Source organism: Passer montanus, unplaced genomic scaffold (genome assembly GCF_014805655.1).
Source record: "Passer montanus isolate IOZ18808 unplaced genomic scaffold, ASM1480565v1 scaffold52, whole genome shotgun sequence".
NCBI classification, from domain to species: Eukaryota; Metazoa; Chordata; class Aves; order Passeriformes; family Passeridae; genus Passer; species Passer montanus.
The window spans coordinates 2,738,425-2,758,190 of NW_024370152.1; the positions used below are offsets into that span (position 1 = coordinate 2,738,425).

General features: G+C 42.5%; 1 protein-coding gene across 2 annotated transcripts; it reads right to left on the bottom strand.

Moving 5' to 3' along the window:
- Window positions 1-333: 333 nt before the first annotated feature.
- Window positions 334-17,692, bottom strand: LPL (lipoprotein lipase). 2 transcript variants are annotated; one of them, XM_039724072.1, is made up of 10 exons: window positions 17,437-17,692; window positions 10,492-10,655; window positions 10,195-10,374; window positions 9,533-9,644; window positions 7,444-7,677; window positions 6,960-7,202; window positions 5,736-5,856; window positions 4,806-4,988; window positions 3,527-3,631; window positions 334-2,563 (listed from the first exon to the last, which is right to left on the bottom strand). In XM_039724072.1, the coding sequence occupies exons 1-10, from the start codon at window positions 17,498-17,500 to the stop codon at window positions 2,518-2,520; spliced, it is 1,452 nt and encodes a 483-aa protein (XP_039580006.1). In that variant the 5' UTR covers window positions 17,501-17,692; the 3' UTR covers window positions 334-2,517. The 2 variants fall into 2 exon arrangements, with proteins under 2 accessions (XP_039580006.1, XP_039580004.1); XM_039724070.1 differs by having other exon boundaries at window positions 10,492-10,658.
- Window positions 17,693-19,766: the final 2,074 nt, after the last annotated feature.

A 19,766-nucleotide genomic window follows, 5' to 3' on the forward strand; every position in this document is an offset into this window, starting at 1 on the left:
AAGAAAAAAAAAAGGAAACGAGCCCTTCAAAGTAAGGACAGCTCTTGGACTGTTCTTGAAAGGGCCTGAAACTTGAAAACCCCAAACTGCAGGTGAAAAACTACTTCTTTTATGATGTGGGATACTTTGTTCCACACAGTGATTGGTGTCTTAATACATGAGTTTTGCATTTCCCAAAATGATATGGGGGAGAGCAGTGCAGAAATCACACATTCCTTTTTTTTCTAGTGTCTCATTCCATCTTTTCAGCCCAGGATTCAAGGATAGGCTCCGGCCTTCACATAAAAGGTACACAGCAGATGGTTTCATCAAAAGGAAAGTAGTGACTTCAGATTCAGTTTGAGAATTTTATTAAAACCATAGGTTTCTGTTCTATACAAAACTGAGGAGATTTAAAAAAAAAAATTAACGACGTTGGAAACAGTGCAATGTAAGTGGCTTGTTGATAAAAATCTCTGAAAGCTATATACAGGATTAATACTACACAACTGTATTAATGTAGAGACTGTCAGCAACTTTGGCAATATATACAAACTACCTTTACACTCATAAATATCTTATTTACAGCTAATAAATAACATTCAAAGCTAAATCATGTTTCCTTATGAAAAGAACCTTCACTATTTTGTATCCAAATTCTAAATGTGTTTGTATTTGATCCTGTATTAAGAGCTGTCCAGATACTTTGCTTCTGAAGAATTTAACTTTTAAGAGAAAATTGCAACAAAATGTCGAATCTATAGGGAATAAATCACTGTATTTATTTTTAGAGGTCTCAAATGCAGTGGCTCAATACTCAACCCCACCCTCAGTGACTCATCACATCTCTGCTGTAGTTTAATCAAATGTGAAATCAAATGTAAGCAAATTCAGAGCTATTAATATTCTAACATATTGCACTGTTTAAGACTTTTATCCCCAAATATACTAGCAGCTACAGTTGGACATAAGAAACAAATTGTGCAGATAAACACATACATTTTTTTCTTTGCTTTTAAGATGGGATGGCATTGGAGAAATCACCATCTCCATGCTGTCTTGCATATGCAGGAAAAGACTACAACACCCAGCAGCATCAACAGCTAACATTACACTTCTCCAAAGGTCTACCTTCAAGCCCTTTACCTCCCCAGTATTTTGTTTACACTCTAGAAAGTTAAAAGAGGGCTATTGGGCCTTTCAGCACACTAGAAAAATTATATGTTACTTAAAAATGGGGAGGCAGACTGCCTTCAATATACCTATTTTTTTTTAAATTGCAGCATGGCTAATTTAAGTGTTTTACAGAGCACTCCTTCTTGTGGAGCACACAACCAGGCTGCTTTTAATTGGCTCAGCTCCTGCTTCCTGCTGAATTCCATCTCAAGGCAGAAAACTAGGCAGCTCCTAGCACTGCACCACAGCCAAGAAACAAACTGAGGTGGATCTCTGGCAGTCACAATCCCAGTACAGAGAAGTATGAGCATCCTTGTCAGCTATCAAGTGGATTCACTTGCACTGAAAACTGCATACAGCAGCCACGCAGCTGTATGACTGACACTTGGTGTCAGAGAGCAGAGAAACTGTGACAGTTTTGGCATACATGACGCAAGCAAGCAGGGAGAGGGTGGAGGGTGGGGGAAAATATCTGTTTCCTGCATTTTCTCATAGCTCAATTCCTCTGCAGTTCCATTTTCACAGCGTTGAAGGCTAGACAGTTTCATTTGCAATAACTGAAAGCATAGATAAAATATTAAATGTCTGCTAAGACACTGGCATTGCTGCCTTCTCCTAGAGCTGTTATTTATTCCAGGGTAAGCGGCACAGAAGTATATAGCTTAACAGATCATACCTATTGCTAAGCAGCACTGGCATCTACCCCCAATTAAATACATTCATAACCACAAACTAAAAAATTCATCCCCATATTAAGTCAGTCCCTGACACCTTCTAGTATTACACACAGCAAAGGTGGTTTCTTTCACATGGGAAACCTACTTATTTGCTAAACACACACTTGAAAAACAATGAACTCTCTCCACTGAAATGCCTGAAAATTCAATTTGTCAAGACACAAAAAAATACTTTCAAATGACTTGCGAAAAGAACAAAAAAACCCACTAATCAAAAAAAATCCAAATCCAAACAAAATAAAACCAGCAAGATAAAATAAAACCAAGTACAGAGCTTTGTTTCTTTTCAATAAATATTTAAAAATTGCCATATAGGATCTGATGTCAAGAAACCTTGTCAAAAGGCACCATGATTAAGCAAAATTACCTATATCTTTTCAGCACTCCAAACTTTGGCAAGTAGTTTTGCAAGTTTCTTTTGTTTTTAACTATTTGGATAATGTATCTTTATGGTTAGTATCTTCATATGCTGAGACTTTTTTACAAGAAGTCTCTAAAATAGCTAGGAATAGCAGGCAAAAATCCAGCAGCGGATAAATATTTCTATATATTTGGTTCTGAACATCCAGTCCACAGGGATGAACAGACTCTTCTCCCCAGTGTGAAAAATCTTTGTTCTTGTCACTTAAGCAGATTCATGAGCAGAATTTTCTTTTGAGGCTCTCTTGGTACTGTGGAGAAAAAAATAAAATACAAAGGTGATGAGGAAGATGTAAGATACTTGTTCCCTCTTGTCTTATTTTTGAGAATTAAGATTTTAAAACTCCCTGCTTAACCGGAAGATAAATTACGTGCTCAGGCTTCTCCGGGCTTCTGCTTGATTTTATGTCAGATACACACACAGAGGTCTCAAGGCCTGTCCAGGTCATTGCCCCAGTGTAATGGCCAGCACATGTGCATTTTTATGCAGAGCTAGATCTCAGTCCAGAAGTGTCCCCATGAGACCATTCACACACAGTAATGGAACTAAAATAAATATAACCACTTCTCTATCTCAGACTTTAGTGGGTAAAGTCCAAAGACTGTCCCCACATCTAATCTAGGTCAGGAAAATTATTGATAAAAATATTAAAGTGCACCTAAAGGCTATTAAACAAAGGCAGAATCTTTGATCCATAGAGATGAAACTCTCAGCAATTCACTCACCCGACAGCTGCCATCAGAAAGCAGTGTGCTAAGAAGAGCACCTTCATATGCCTACTCCACTCCTGTACCAGCCTCCAAATGTGAGGCTGGCCAGTGCGGAGGGAGGGCTCTGAGCTGACCCAGTACAGAAGTTTGGGTGTTCTGCAGCTACAGGTAAGTGCTGAGACAGAGACATGCTTTCCTCTTTGCGCTCGAGCCTTGTCTGTAACCCTCCCTGACAGTCCCTGATACGTGGCCACCAAGGGACCGTGAGAGGCAGTGACTAGCACTTGCTGCTCAGACATGCCAACAACCACACAAGGGCGGCTACCAGAAGAGCAAGCCAAGAGCTTTTAAGCTGCCAAAGTGGCCATAAGCAAACCTCTGGCTAGTCTGAACTGTGATGCTTTTGAAGCCTTGAGAAGACTAGTGCACAAGTCAATTAAAAGAAAAGTTTAATTACCACTCAAGTGGTAATAAAATCTAAAGCCAATAGTGATTACTCGTACCCTCCTCTCTTCCTGTTGACGGGCTGCTCCGAGCATTTCACAAACACTGCTGCCTCTTCTCCCTTACCGAGACGTGAGGTGCCATCTCGAGAACAGAACACCACTCTGTGGAATAAATATTGGAAAAATCACAAGACTGAGCCAAACATCCCTTTTTAATCTTAGAAAGAAGACTGGTGCTTGGAAACAGTCTTTATACTTTGTCACGTGGGGCACTGCTACTTTGCAGGCCTGTGAGAAAGTTATTTTTAAAAGAGAATTCTGTAACAAAAGAAACGCTGTGCAAAAACTGGTAAATGAATTATACATGGGCATCAAAGCACAGCCGTAACTTTCACTGATCCTTTGCAAAAAATCTTCCTGTGGCTAAGACAGCAGAAGTCCTATCCCAAAGTCTTTTGGATCTTTATTTACACCAGTCTTTACGTGAGTTTTTTGTCAGGTGAATGAACTTGGAAGAAAGCCATACTCCCTCACATGTGTGCAAACAAAGCAGGTTGCAATTTCCAGAAAGCATGAGCACTCACTTTTCTATTTATCAGTACTTTCCCCACCCCTCTGTTTGTTCAGCTCTGATAACTGCTCTTTGATCAAGTGACTGACCTGTTTATTCAAAGGAGGAACTTATTATTATTTACTATACTATACATAGGACACACATACTCTGTTCCGGGCCCATGTTCTGCAAACAGATCTCATGTTTAGTGAATATGAGTATTTCAAAATATTCATGTCGAAGCACTTCTGTTCAGGCTTTGATGTTTCAACATTCATGCATTAGCAATGGCCTGCAACAGTCATGTGTTTCAGTTTTCATCCACCATTCAGGCATTCGACCCCTAAGAAAATCCAACTTAACTAAGCAACAAATTCTTGTGCAAGCACACTTTTGGAAGGATCTCCAAAAATCTCTATCTAAGCATGCTTTTTGTCGCAAAAGCTATGCAAAAACCTAGCATGAAAAAGGACAAAACACAATCACGGATGCTGGTTCATGGAGAGACTTTCCTGCATATTGTAACTAACCTTAAGTAGATACAATAGTGGGATACAAATTAATTACGAGGAGGAAGACTACAAACTGCAGATCCCAGTGGAAGTAAATGACTGAAGCTGGCTGACACAAATGGTGGTTTGATACCACTGGAGCCCTGATTATCACTAATGCTGCACCTATTTGTAACTGCTTAACATGTTTGTTCCAGTCTGTGAGACACCAGAAATCAGGAAGCACGGTCAATTAGAACTAATATAGCTTATAACAATCAAAACAAGTTACTTTTTCTGAGTTTCCCCTGACTTCATTCTGATTTTCTGGATGTCAAACGTAAAAGGAGTCCACCAGTCTGACCAGCTGAAGAAGGTGTCTTTTTTCCACTGCAGCTTCACCATAAACAGGTCTCCAATATCCACTTCTGTGTATATCAGGAAGGAGAAGGTCTTGTTTGAGGAGACTTCAGGCCTGTGGGAAGGAGAATGTGAAAACAAATAAACAAAAAAAAACCCACCTGAAATTCTTGGACAGACAAAGAAAATTAAGGAGCAATAGAACCTGGAATTTTTATACTCCAGAGAAGGAATCAAAAACACTTCTACCTTTTGTAGAGGCAAAAGGAAACACCCTTCTGTAACAAGGCTGGAAAAATCCTGGGACAGTCTGCCAGGCAAGGGCTGTCCTCACCTGTGCTGGTGACTCTCAGAAAAGCCAGAAAACCACCACCCATAACCAGTTTACATTCCTCAGAGCAGAACACAGGTTTTGATGTTTTCCAGCTCCATTCCCTGCCAGCCTGTGTCTAGGGATGTACACACAAACTTCTACTTATTTGCAGAGCTGTGAAAGCAAATCTCAAGTTTCCCTCAGCTTCTGCACTGAGACCTTCAGACGCATAAGTCTACTTTTAAGAAGATTTAACATGATATAAAGATACTAAGTAGAAAAAAGAAAGCACTGGAAACACTCTTATTAAGCTGTGTCACAGGTCAGACTTCATGTTTCCATATTTCAGATGTCTTATCAAGAAGAGCTCCTGTAGGACTTGGTGCATTAATTTCCAAAGCAAATGCATCTCCTTGATCAAGGACAAAAGCAGATTCTGGGATTCTGTAAGATTAGTGTAGCTGAAGCCAGAACAAGTTTTTCAGTTGAGACTTTAACAAATTTAGGTAAACTCAACAGTACATTGCAGCTGTTTTTGTAGCTACTCACAGTGTGAAACCAATGTTCTCACTCTTGTCTAGAGTGCCATAGAGAGAGATCAGGAATGGCTGGTCTGTCTTGGTCATGTTAGTCTTTCCAAAGAAATGGATCTTGACCTGGTAATGAAAGACTGAAAGAATACAAAAGAAAATGCCATTAGGAAAACTCAGTCTCCAAAGAGTCAGCTGGTGACAAAACCACCCTGCCTCGCCTATGAAAATGCTAGGCTGGAATTTGCCAATTTCACTAAAATGAGTTTATTTCCCTGCAGGTGTCCAGGGAACTATTTTTGCAAGAATGTAAATACTAGCAAGCAAGGAAATCACCATGAAAGAACACCTTTGCAGTTCTTGCAGCTAAACTTTGCACTCAAGCTGCCACTATAATAATCCCAGAGTATGCAGTATCACCTTCAAACCTGCTATTGAAGATCTAAGACTTACTATACTTGACTTGAAACAAGCGAGCTGTGCCCTTCTCTTACAGGAGGCAAAAGGAAAAAAAATCAAACAACAACAACACCAAAAACAAAAATCAACCCACTGACACTGCAGGTTGAGCACCAAGTGCCAACAGAACACCAGTCTTGCAGTTGCTCTAACAGTGCAGGAATGTGCCTTTTGATTGCTGGTCCATCACACAATAAGAATACCATGGGGTACAGGCAAAGCTAAGGAGGAAAATAAAGTAGTAAAATCCAACATTATCTTCCTAGCTGTGAGGAAAATATTCTCCTCCCAGTTTTCTCTGGCTTTGTCGTTCTCGGACCTCCCACAGCAGCAACTAGAATCAAGAAGTGCTGTGATATTTTAAAGAGGGCTGGTGCTCTTCTAGCAAGTGCACTACCAAAGGCACAAATCTGATGCTTGCATATCTTTAACTAAGATGCTCACCAGACTGTGTTCTGCTGATTATTTCCCCAGCAGAAAGAAGTCATCATTCAGATGAAAAACACTGAAAAAGTTCTAAATGATCAGGCAGCAGAAGTCATCCAACTTTTGCTACTTAGACTCTTTTTACAAAATACCTTTCTTCTTGCACTCTACCCTACACCTTGAGTAAGACAACACTTTTCTCTGAGACTTGCATTCAATGGCAAACTACAGGCCAGCTTCACCCCTGCTCACCACAGGCACCAAAGCAGCAATATTTTCATCTGCAGCACATACCCATGATGACACACAGCTGAGCACAGGTACCAGTCTTGCTCACCAGTAAGCAAGGAGTACCTACCTTTATAGGGCATCTGAGCACGGGTTTTCAGATACATTTTAGTGTTTCTCTTTGTTCTCACTCTGTTGACCTTGTAGCCCAAATTGTTGCAGCGGTTCTTGCGGCAGCTGAGGCAGAGTCCCTTCTCAAAGGCCTCCTTTGTGTTGCAGCGATAGGCCATGCTTGGCTTTTCTTCATTGAGGAGAGAGTCAATGAAGAGGTGGATGGATCGTTCATGGGAGCATTTCACCAGCTGGTCCACATCTTGAAAGAATGAAAATGTGCAATATGTATACATGTGTGCATATAATGATATTAATCCCTAAGCAATATTGTCAACAGGCATGATCCACTATGGCAGAACTGGGTTTTACAGGATGACTTTTAAAAGCACTTGAAAGAACATGTTCCTGTGCCTCTCAGAGCTCTTTCCTTGCAAGACACCTTGCAGGGCCATTAAGTTTTCCCTCAGAATGTTATACTGTTTGTTTCAGAGCAATCTCACCTCCAAGCCCTTTCTCAGCAATCAGACGCAGTGCTTCTCCCAAATTGCAACCGGGCTGGAATCCTCCACCATTGGGATAAATATCAATGTGTCCAACCGGCTTCTGGATCCCAATGCTGCGGTCTGGAGAGCCTCGGGTGTAGGTGTGTAAGACATCCACAAATTCAGCATCATCCGGGGAGAGGCGAGTGAGCTCATCAGCATACTCAAAGGTAGGACCAGCAGGATCCAGCCCTTTATGGGGCAAACCACAAAGAAAAACTGATATTATTGTCTGCCAAAAATACTGACATTGATAACAAATGCCAAACTCAGCTGCCACATTAGTCTAGAATATTGAGTTTTCCTGCAGCCATTACACATGGATCACTTAAATATCATCAATATATACAGGAGAATCAAACGCACTACCTTGAAATGTTGTCACCATTTAAAAAAATAAAAGTGTATGCAAACACATGGAAGGAAGCCCAGCTAACTTCCTCAGAGATGTACCATTTCCAGTGGATGGGAGAAACAAGAACTTAAGTGTTTTCTCAATGTCTTCCTTTTTTGTCAAGAACTGTAGAAGTTCTGTGTGAAGTGTCTGAATATGGAAAAGTCTTGCTGACAACTCCACAGCAGGGGAACATGTGGGAAACATAAATGAGGGCTTCACTGTCTACATACCTAAGGGGAAGGGGATTATTATAGTAAACTGTCAAGCTGCAGCAACACTAACATCAAAAAAGCCCAGAGCTATTCTGCCAGTGAACAAGTACTATCTCCCGTTCAGACAATCACCTGAGAGATGGCTGAAGGGACATGTCTTTTCTGCAGCCCTCAGCTGGGGACAGGCACCTGTGCTGCTCACCCACTGTTAGCTACACTTGGTCTGAGCCGCCTCCCCCTCAGCTGCGAGGGCTTCAGGGGCCAGATGAACTGTTCCCTGTGCTTTTCCCAGGGAACAGTTCATCCTCAGCAACAAGAGCAACTGTGGAGGCATAACAGAGGGCTACTGACGTGTCAGTGATTTGGCAGCCTCAGTGAAAGCAGCAAAGCTGCAACTTAGAGAAAGGAAGGAGAGAGGGACTAGCGCTTTGGCCTTCTGACTTTAATCTGCCACCTCTCAGGACCTGACCTTTCCAGATGTGACTGCTGCCTAGCCCACCTCTCAGCATGCCTGTGGATCTGGGATCACAACCAGGCGCAGGTGAAAGAATAATGAGTGCCAGGAGCTAGGCTCCCTTCTGAATGGTGCTCCCAAGCTCTCTCAGCAACAAAAACACCACAGATGCACAATTTTCTTAGCCACATTTGCCAACGCAGTCAATTCCTTTGTCAATGAGATCAGTGCTAGTGGCTCAGCTCTCCAGGTGCTGGGCTGTAAACCAACCCCAGAGTGGCCATGCACTCTGCCTTGTCTAGCACATTTCTCAGGCTCCAAAAATCACCTTAAACACACATCCAAGCAGACACAGCAACAGGGAAAATATACGTCTTCCCCAAATTCTCACAGTATTATTTCCTGCCTAGAATATTTCTTGAGACTGTTGTGATAAACTTTGTAGTAATCCACACTGGATCTCTACTGGTTATCTGTCCAGTCTCCCTTTCAGCCCATATAAACTTCTTGCATATACATCATCCCATTGCAAAGAGTTCTGCAGGTACTAAACTTGCTGCAGCAGAATTTACTTCCTGCTCTGTTTCAAGGGCTCCCATCAGCTGCAAGGAATGACTGCCTGGATAAAGAAAACCCACTGAATTTCTTCTGCTGCAAGAGATACTGTGACCTTTGCCAAGCCATGGTTTGGTCAGTCTCCACCACAACTCCCAAAATTACTTCTTTATCAGGGCCAACTCACTCATTTCTTGTAAAAAAAAAGCAAATAAAGGTTTTTCACTCACCACCCTTGTTATTTTCTGAATCTTTTTCCAGTTCTACCCCAGAAATATCAGTCCTGCTGTTTCATTAAATCATGAATACATAACCAATCATGAATACAGAACCATTGCCAGCAAGCAGCAATTATTCTGGTGCTTTTTCAGTGGAACATAATATTTCAGTATGGAAGAGATGCAACTCTACAGTCACAGGTGTTCTTACCAGTAATTCTGTTCACCTTCTTTTTGGTCAGATTCCCAGCAATCCCAGCAGCATGGGCACCTAGACTGTACCCCAGCAAGTGGAGATTGTTGAGAGGATAATTGAATTGCTCCTGCAGAAGAGAACAATTTGTTTAAAGTTTGAAACAAAGCAAAAAAACATAAGACACAAAATAAATTATATACAATTATCATAATTTTGTGCCATTGTCAATTTATTAATATAACTAATTTATAGCCAAGATCAAAACTGAGAGGAATGCAAAATAAAGGACAGAACGCAAGGCTGTTTATTTCATAAAGGTTTTCAGCCACCCTCTGCCCACCAATTTCTGGATCTCCTAAGGCAGGGCACATTCCCAAGGACTGGCTTCTGTATAATATATATAGGAACCTGTCTTTCACAGCCACCTCTCACAGAGCCCTCAGAAATACTCTGGGCCCACAGGACCCCACAGACCACAAGGTAAAGTCTCTGGAATGCAGTACAAAAGGCCTCTGAGTAGGAGACAGACCAAAGCTGGAATTTTACCAGTCCAGCAAAACTACTCTCTGCAAGAGTTTAACTCCATCTACCCAACAGGAGATGATTAACATAGCTGCATCATTGCTGTTTTGTCTCCTGACATTAGGTAGAACATGAGACGTGTCTCCATGTCTTACCTCCATCCAGTCAATAAACGTGGCCACATCCTTTCCCACCAGCCTGGTGTACGCAGCCGACACCGGGTAGTGCTGCTGAGCTCGAACCAGCCAGTCCACCACAATGACGTTTGAGTCAGGCTCCCTCTTGTACAGAGCATCCACCAGCTTCGGGACCCAACTTTCATACATCCCTGTCACCTGTTGGTTTTGGTGATTTTAATTAAAATAGGAGATATATTAATACATCTTTGACACGCTTCTGCACAGTGTATCAGAAGTGTGGCTAAAAGGGAGATTCCTCCCACTTTGTCTTACCGTCCACCCGTGGATCACCACAAAGGTTTTACTGGTATGATTGAAGTTACACTGTGCCAGGCTGTCCACCTGCCCAGGAACCAGGTAGCACACATCCTCATCGGGCTCTGCAGGCGTCCGTAAGGAAAACTTGCTCTCGATTCCCTCAAAATTGTTTTTGCCTTCTGCTACAAGAGCACAAAAAACATAGCAGTGTTTTAGGACAACTAGGACAGAGTCAGAAGGCACAGGTGCAATGTTGGAGAGACACTGAACAGTCATGAAACAGGATGGATGGTTTTCATTTCCTGCAGCACTCAATGGACACACAACAGCCGTGTAAAGAGGAAATCGAAGGGTGAAAATTCCTCCCCTTCCAAGGTCCTGCTAAAGCAGTAAGAATCTGCTGAGCTGTCAGAGAGGTATGAACAAATTTTGAGAGTCAGTATTCTCCTCATTACATTAAGCAGGAAACTTCTTAAGTATCACAAGAGTAGAGAAAACTGCACATGACAGTCATAGACAAGTCATCCAGGAAAGCAGAGAGTTACCACCATATTATTACATATTTTGGTGGTGCATCTTCCACATCACCTCACCAATAATCACTGCCTAACAAGGTTTTTTATAACTCCACGCAGTTGCAGTGCATTAAAAGCTGTCAAGTCACCACTGTTTTACAAAATACTTGTTTTAAGTTTTGACCAACAAGCAGCAGGTGAAGAGATCAGACACCCATCACAGAAACTGAACTAGCAAACCAGCAGTCTATTTTGGAGTACATTTTCAGATCATCTGATAACCTACAGAAAGATAAGCTGCAGAAAAATATCTTCCTCTGCCTGAAGCAGAGGGAAGGACGGTGGGAAAGGAGGTGCTGATCTTGTACTGCTGCTAACAAAGTATGTTGTGGCCTACAAAGATCACTCCCCCCAAATTCCAGCTTCAAAATTTAAGTACTCATTTTCCTGTCAAGACAGAGAAGTGACTTTAGGCCTCATACTCACCATTTCCTTTGGGAAGAAACTTAAATATCTCCTCTTCTTATGTCTGATTCAACTCCTAAATTCCTCTATGTACAGCCCACCCTGTAATAAACTTTTCAAAACCCAGGCCCCAGTTTGGCAACTTGAGTTAGGCAAATATTGATTGTCTGTTTTTCAAGTGCAGCTGAACTTAGGCCAGCTCTGTGCTGCTCAGCATTGTCTTTCCTGGCATCAAGACCACAAAGTTTCACAAACTCCTAAACACACATTAATGAATGGCTCTGAGCCACCATAGGGAACACAAATGGACAAGATAAGGACCTTATGCTAGGCATGCAAAACAGATTTCCTCTCCCTTTTCCCATTGCAGAAGAGGTTTTCTATGATAATTGGTAGATTTGCATTTCCTGCATACAGTTGTGCTGCATTGCTCAGGAGATAAATAACTAACATTTCATTTTTTTCTAAAACAGTTTTTCTGGTCTTCTCATTCAAGCTACCATACACAACAGGGTACTGACTTATGCCTGGCCTCACCTCAGGGAGCTCTAAAAAGTCTGCAAAATTCTTGCTGTGCTCAGAGGGTCACAAGAAATCAGGGTCTAACCTCCCTCATCATGTCTAAAACCAGCACAGAGCCTTGCAACAAATGCTTATGTAGCAGTCTCAGAGAAACTTGTCAGCCACAATCAATGCCTTAAAATTGCCCAAGTTCAGCAGGATTTCTCACCTGTCAAAGCACAAGCAGGAAAGCAAGAACCATTCACTGAACAGAGGCAGTACTCAGCTTTAGGCTTTGACCTTGACTGTGCTAGGCTGGCCAGCTAATCCAGGATAATTACACTGAGGTGCCCCTTCCTGCCTCCTTCCTCCTAAAGAAAGGTGTTTTTCATAGCCCTTACCCGTCCTTACACCAGTACAAGCATTCACATAATCATAACATTTTACCCACAAATGAAAGCTAAATTTATTTTTATTTTTAAAACTAACCAAATGTTTGCACTTTTTCTCTACTTCTGCATGTTCAAAATTTCTTTTTGTCACTAACTAACGGTATAAAACACTTTTTTGAAAAAAAATCTTTAGACCTATATTATTTACTTTTTATCTAGAAAAAGAAAAGTCCCGAAGGCTGGTTGGTTAAATATCAGCTATAACTATTCACTCAGCTGTGAATCAGTAAAACTTTGAAAGGAACAAGAACAGCTTTCAATTGTAAGGCATACAATGCTAGGACTTTCAATTATGTATATTCCCTCCTAGCACAGGAAGGTGAAAAAGAATAGTGCACCTGCTCACTAGTTAATAGTGCTTCCTTTCATACCTAGATATCATTTCCCTTCTGGATTAAATTTATCTGATAATCATCCAAAATCTAAATTACATTGATATCCTGTCTTGTAGTGTGTTTTCAATTACAAACACACACTAGAATTTGCATGTAAGTTCAGACCACAGCTCTTTTGAAAACAAGCTCACAGGAAATTTACATTTCAAAGTGTACTATACTTAAGGGTACACTTGGAAAAGGGCACAAAGCTTAGAAAGATTGCAGTACCGTGGCACCTGCCACTGAAGAAGTACTAAGTGCTTCACACGTATTTGCGTGTTTTAATCTAAAAATCTTTGATGGGGATTTGAGAAGAAAATCACTGAGATACAGTCACCACCAAGAAAGAAGCAGCTGCAAGGCAACAGCCCATGAGTTAGGGAAACGGCAGGCAGCCACTTTTCTCATTTAACTATGTTGTATGAGGATTAGAAAGTCAGAAGAAATTACTGTTATCATCTTATGCCCACAAAAAGTGTCATGTTATCTTATGTCCACATATGGTCAGTTCCCAGCAGGCAAGATAGCCTTTGGATGAGGGAAGTGTGCGTGTTGTGGAGTTTATTACAGACTCCTTCACGGTGTTCTCATCAAGAAGCTTTCCTCGAAATTTGCCTAAATTTGTCTTTGCAAATTCTAGACAGCTCTGAGCAGAAGATATCTTGTCTACACCTAATGATGTGCTGCACACATGCTGCAGTACCCCCTCACATCCCAGCTTCTGCAGAATACAGGAACACAGTCTGTACACACTCATGACACAGAACAACACCTACATCGACCATGCTTTAAACCAGAAGCAGGGAAATTCAGCATATCACTTCAGAAAACAAGCATTTCCCACTTCTGCTTTCATACATCATTGTATTTCTTGGTCTATTAAAAAAATTATTCAGAACCAAACTTAGACTTTTGCCACAGACCTTTTCCTCTGAGATTTAAAGGAAAAAGTCTCCTTGAATCATGTCCTGAGCCAGTGAACCATTGGGCCTCCTTCTTACAGTCTTACACAAAGAAGTGCAAAGACATCCAATGTACACACTCACCATAGTTAATGTTTTAACTCAAGTTAATTAAACCGCAGAAGACCCTAAAATAGGTAGTTTTCAGCACATTTCTGAAAGGTGGACAGAAATTTATCTGAATTAAGGTTGCATTTTTCATAATGTAGATACAGAAATCAGATATCAAGAAATATACATATATCCATGTTGAGATACTGAAGCAGCTTTTTATGACAAGAATGCAAGTCCCATTTCTAAACAAGGCCTTTGAATAAAACAGACTGGAAGTAAACACATGCAGACAAAAAGAAATCCATGCTTTTGCTAAAAACTACTCTTTCCCAGACATAGTTCAGCAAAGGCACAAAGGCACATGTTGTGCATTACCAAAGATTCCAGGCACACAGTTACAAATATAAGCACCTGTTGCAAAATAAAGTTTTGGGTCTACTGATATGTGCTCACAGTTAGCATGACCTACAAAGGGATTATTTAGGGAACTGAAGCAGAATTGAGAATTAAATTACCAATTCCAATTGGCTTTTCAGGCCACATCACTAAATCTTAACATTTTGTCATGCTACAAAGAATTAAATTACCAATTCCAGATAGAAGCTGGCTTTTCAGGCCACATCACTAAATCTTAACCATTTTGTCATGCTACACAAAGTCTTCTGATGCTTTCCTTACACCCCTACTTGCACAACATGAGTTTCCATATTTAAAAAAAAAAAAAAAAAAAAAAAAAAAAGAGAGTCCTGTGCAGCAAGGTATTGAAAACCTGACAGAACGCAAAGAAAGTTGAGAGGGATGGGGTGGGGAGGGGGAAGCTTACAAACTGGGAAGTCAGTAGTCTTGTTTTCCTGTCCAAAGTTTGTGACACTTTGGACTTGCAACTCATGAAATTCTGTTCAGTTAGGGACTCCTATCAATTATCAATTTGAAAGCATCCCACTAACTTTAGGCATTCTGACACACCAATCAAGAGAATTCAGTCTCAAGTTTCTTTCACAGGAAGCCCAGGATAACTTGGCTGGATTGTGAAACTGTTTACCACTGGTCAGCTGGGTGGAGAATGTGAGCCTTGAGGAAGCAACAACATCTGGAATATTAATCAAAAGTTAAACTGCTCACATCACACCGGTTGCCAAAATATGATAACAATGCACTTGCCAGAATGAATGCACCTAAGCTATGGTTTTAAAAATGGAATCTTTGATAAACAACAATTTCCTAGCATTATACACTCAGAAATGGAAATAGTATTATCTGGGTGCAAAGATCCTAGAAATTATACTGCTAGACTGTGTCTTCTATAACCCACAGAGACATGCATGCACACGCGTGCACAGCAGCAAACATCTGCACATAACATCAAACATTTACCAGCTGTAGTGAACTGGGTTAAATCTTCCCTTGGCAGATAGTCAGCATTATGAACAGGCATCAATCAGTCATACTGAATTCCTAAGAGTTCTGAAGCTAACTCACAGCCAGCTGTAGCAAAGGGTCTCTATCACAGAAACTGTTATCATTTAATTTGATCTACCCTACAAACTGAAAGCAGACTACTGTGTGTTGCAATCCCAGTAAACCTACCTCACGAGTCAGGTTATTGTTTAACCTTGCTGCAAAAATATTACAACTTCATGTTTATTTATGTATTCCTCAATGGCAGAGTCCTGAGAGTACGTTCTGCTTCACTTCCCAAGTGGGGCCAATGGAAAGAGCAACACCTTTGGAAAGCTAGTGGGCATAAGTTCAGAAAGTAAGTAAGAAGCTCAAGTTTTGCAGCTGGCAAACTGCTGCTCTCTCACTGTACACAGGGGTGCCCACCCCTCTCTGTGGTACTCCCTGACTAATCTTTACTCAGCTGCAGCTGGGACACTCACTGGGACACTTCAATCCAGCAGATATTTAGCCATCCTCACTCCTTCTGGAATATCTGCAATTAGCTGAAGACAAAATGCAACCACTGTCAGACTTTGCAGTAACACAGAGGTAAGGATGCATGAGAAAGTCCTATCATGCAAGTACTTCTGCACAGAGGAGATTCCAGCAAACTTTTAGGAGTGCTGGTGATCATGCTAATCTCCAGCACAACTTGAGGCCTGAGAGCCTCACCTCTGTGCCTTCTCAGAAATGCATTGTTTCTCAAAAGGCCACGTCACAGCTGTCCTGGTATGTCTATCCCAAACACAAACTATAGAAAAAGCCAGCAGCACCTACCACACAACAGTGTAAATATGCTGACTCTGGATTTACACTGGTAAAAATAAGGATCTGGATGTATTTCTAGCATTGTTTTTATCTTTTCCTGGAACATCAATGTTTTCTTCATCTAGAAAATCTTTTTCTATGTTGTTTTTTAAAGACTCTGGATTCTTGGAGGGCTGGATCATGTGTTTTTTGTGGTTTCAAAAAACTTTTACTGTGGTGTGCATGGAAAAGTGTGGAAATAAAAGCTTGAATTTCTTTAGGATGAGCACACAACCTGCTTTCATATAACCTATTCCTAAGAAGAAATAATGAAATTATTGGTAAGTCTGTGGCAAATCAGTTCCTGCAGGGATGAAAGCTTTCTCCGAGAAAGCAGTTATTTTACTGTATAGAACTTGGATACTGTGACGAAAATTAGTTTTGATTGTCTCTGATGGCACAAGATTGGATTCAAAGCTAGAATACATTCCTTTCTCTGTACCCTAGCACCCCATCCTCTTACTTTTGAATACTTCCCTTCAGCTTACTTGTACACAAAGAAGTAACAAAGGCACCCACAGCAGAAAAAAACGGCAGTTTATATATTCCAGTTTAGGATCACAAAGCAGCTCTAGGAGCTACAGCCAAACTTTCTTCTAAGGCCAGAAACTTTTAAAGACAGATATTATGTGTGGAGATCAGTATAAGAAAGTTCACCTGTGACAGGGCACTGCTAACAATATTTTAAGACCTTTTTTTAAGCTTGAGGAGTCTCCTAAAGCTAGTGATTTGTTCATAACAGTTTCAATTACACTGTGATTAATTGAGAGAGCATTAGTAAAAATCTAGCACCCTTTGCACATCTTCCACTTCCTGTAGCTTGGACAGGATGCCTATGCACAAATGCAGGTACAACAGGCAGAGTGTAAACACAGCCATAAGTGAACCCGAGAAAGTAAATCACTCTGTTCACTTTTCCCCTAGTGGATCGTGCTCATTACAGGCTTAACTACATCCAAGAACTGTACGAAGCTGGGATGCTGGGATGGAGGAGTCCCACAGAGGAGGGAGCCGAGGGACCTTACCGTGGTGCTACTGCTGTGCAAATCCCTTGCTGTGGCAAGGGACTCTCGGAAGCCACCTTGTCTCTGGGAAAAAAACACATCCCAAACCTCAACAGGTCGCGCCACCAGCCCGGCAGGTTGTGCCTGAGTTTCGGCTGGGGAACAGCTCCAGGTCTCTCCTAACAGGATGGAGGTTCCCCCCAGTGTCGCTCTCCAGCGCCTTCCAAGCCCACTCCGCGACACCAGGTCCCGCAGCATCCCAAGCTCCCCGCCACAGCTTCACAAAGGAAAGATTGCAAACTGCCCTTTCCCGCCACGCCGGCAGCGCTTCCCCCAAGCCCGCATTCCCAAAAGCAACAGGCAGCCCGTGTCCCGGGACTCACCGCCGAGAGCGGGCACGCAGCGCAGGCAGAGGCACACGGCGGCCAGGAACGCCTCCCTCCACATCTCGCCTCCTGCCGCGGGCACGAAACTTTCGGCGCGAAAAGAAAAACAAAAACAAAAACAATTTTAAAAATTAAAAGTAAGTACTTTTTCTTTTCGATCTAAAAACTTACGAGAACTAAAACAGAAGTGCGGCGCCGAAGCGCAGAGATGGACAGGGCAGCCCGAGGAGCGCCCAGCACGGCCGACACCGCGCCCGCCCGCCCTTATGTCCCGGGCAATATGCAAATATGTAAATAAATATGCAAATATGCAAACAACCCTGAGCGCCCATTGGGCGAGCGCAGAGGGGCGGGGCCGGCGCTGCCCGGGCCGGGAGGGGCGCGGGGCGGGTTCGTTTCAGGCTCGGGCTCGGTTCGGGCTCGGGTTTGGGCTCAGGTTCGGGTTCGGGCTCGGGTTCAGGCTCGGGCTTGGGCTCAGTTCGTGTTCGGGTTCAGGCTCGGGTTCGGGCTCGGACTCGGGTTCGGGTTCGGGCTCAGTTCGGGTTCGGGTTCGGGCTCGGGCTCGGGTTCGGGCTCAGGTTCGGGCTCGGGCTCGGGCTTGGTTCGGGCTCGGTTCGGGCTCGGTTCGGGCTCGGCGCTCCCACAGGGCGCGGGATGGAGCGCAGCGCAATGGGGCTGGATGGAACGGCACGGCCCGGCTTGTCACGGCGTGCACAGGGCCCTTGGCTCCGAGCCCTCCTTGGGCCTGGCTCCCACAGCCCTCCCAGAGCCCTCTGGGCAGCGCTGACCCAGAACGCGGCCCCTAGGTCCTTACTGCCTGTGGAGACCTAGCTCTGCTGTGCCTCTGGTGGGATCTTCCTTCCCATTCCTGCTTTTGCACCAGTAACCAGCAGCTAACTGCATTTTCTGTGCAGTGCTTGCAAGGGGCCTTCTGCTGTTCCCTTGAAAAATCTTTGTCAAGACCTTGTTTTGCCAGCACTCGAGGGGATACAAGTTTGGAGAAAAAATTAATTTACTGGAGATTGCATCTGTGCTCCTGAGAAATAAAAAATTGATTCCTTGAGATCTTCAACTCTCTCTGCCCTCCTCTCAGAAATGTGCTCTGAGATCTGCATTGGCAGCCACTGGGTGAAAGATCAGTTATGTAAGGACATTAATTTAATAACAATACCAGTTTTCATTTCATTGTACAGTTTGTTGCCAAAGGCGCAGCTTCATAAAGAAGCTTATTACACAGGGAATGAGGACTCCCTGGGTTTTGCAATGGGAAGCAAATGGGATTCACCTTAAGGGTAACAGATCTTTCTCATACCAGACACCTTAGGAGACTAAGACATATGTAGTTTATATTAGTGAGATTGTTCAATAAGAGATTGCGGAATTGTAGAGGTAGTACTGGGTCACCTTTCCAACTTTAGGTTCCAGTAAAAGACCACTAAGATCTGTAAGTGAGAATACGTTTTCCCCCAAGACACAACTAGAGTTTCCTCCATCAGCAATCCCTATTTATATCCAAAAGGCATCAGAAGAATTTAGCGAGGGTACAAACTGCTCATGCTGAGACTTTTCGAGACAACTGAGTGGCAGGAAGAGGAGGGGGCTAGCACAGTGAGTGAGGCAGGGAGAGAGGCTGGGAGTCCAAACTGGGGATTGGAGATGAAGAGGCAGGAGAGACCAGCCTTCCTCCCCAGAGGATGATGATGATGTGAGCAAGGAAAAATATGATTTATGCTGCAGCTTGCTAAGTACTGAGCATATCCTCTGACACACAGTGTTTGAGACCCTCTTGTCAAAACAATAGCAAGAATTTTTTCATGTCTTTCTTTTCCTCAAGTGTGGACTAAACAATGCATTTCTCTTGATCTAATTTGCTTGAAACTCTGTATCACAATTTCCTCCTCAGAAATCAGCCTGACTCTATCTCAGATCCTTCCTAGAAAATTTCATTCCCTGATGGCAGCATAAGGCAAACTAAAAGAACAAACACTTTGAGGCAGGCTGCTGTTAGGAAGACTGTCAGGTCACCCTTATCACAGGTGATGCTACCTACCTACCCAGCAGAGCAAAACAGAATATGAAGTCTCCTGATTTGCACAACTACATCCGTGCCTATTCCAGGAAAAAGAGAAAAAAATAAAAAAGCTTACAATATTACATGTTAAATTAATTTTGTGGGGAAAGAAGTAAATTTTAACTGCTTATAGGATCAGGTAGAAAGGAGTAGTGTCAATGCTTGGCACACCGGCCCTGGATAGATTACTGGCTCTGTCTGTAAATCCACGAGCTTTAATCAGACTTACAGTTAACTCCCAATATAGTTTGTGAAA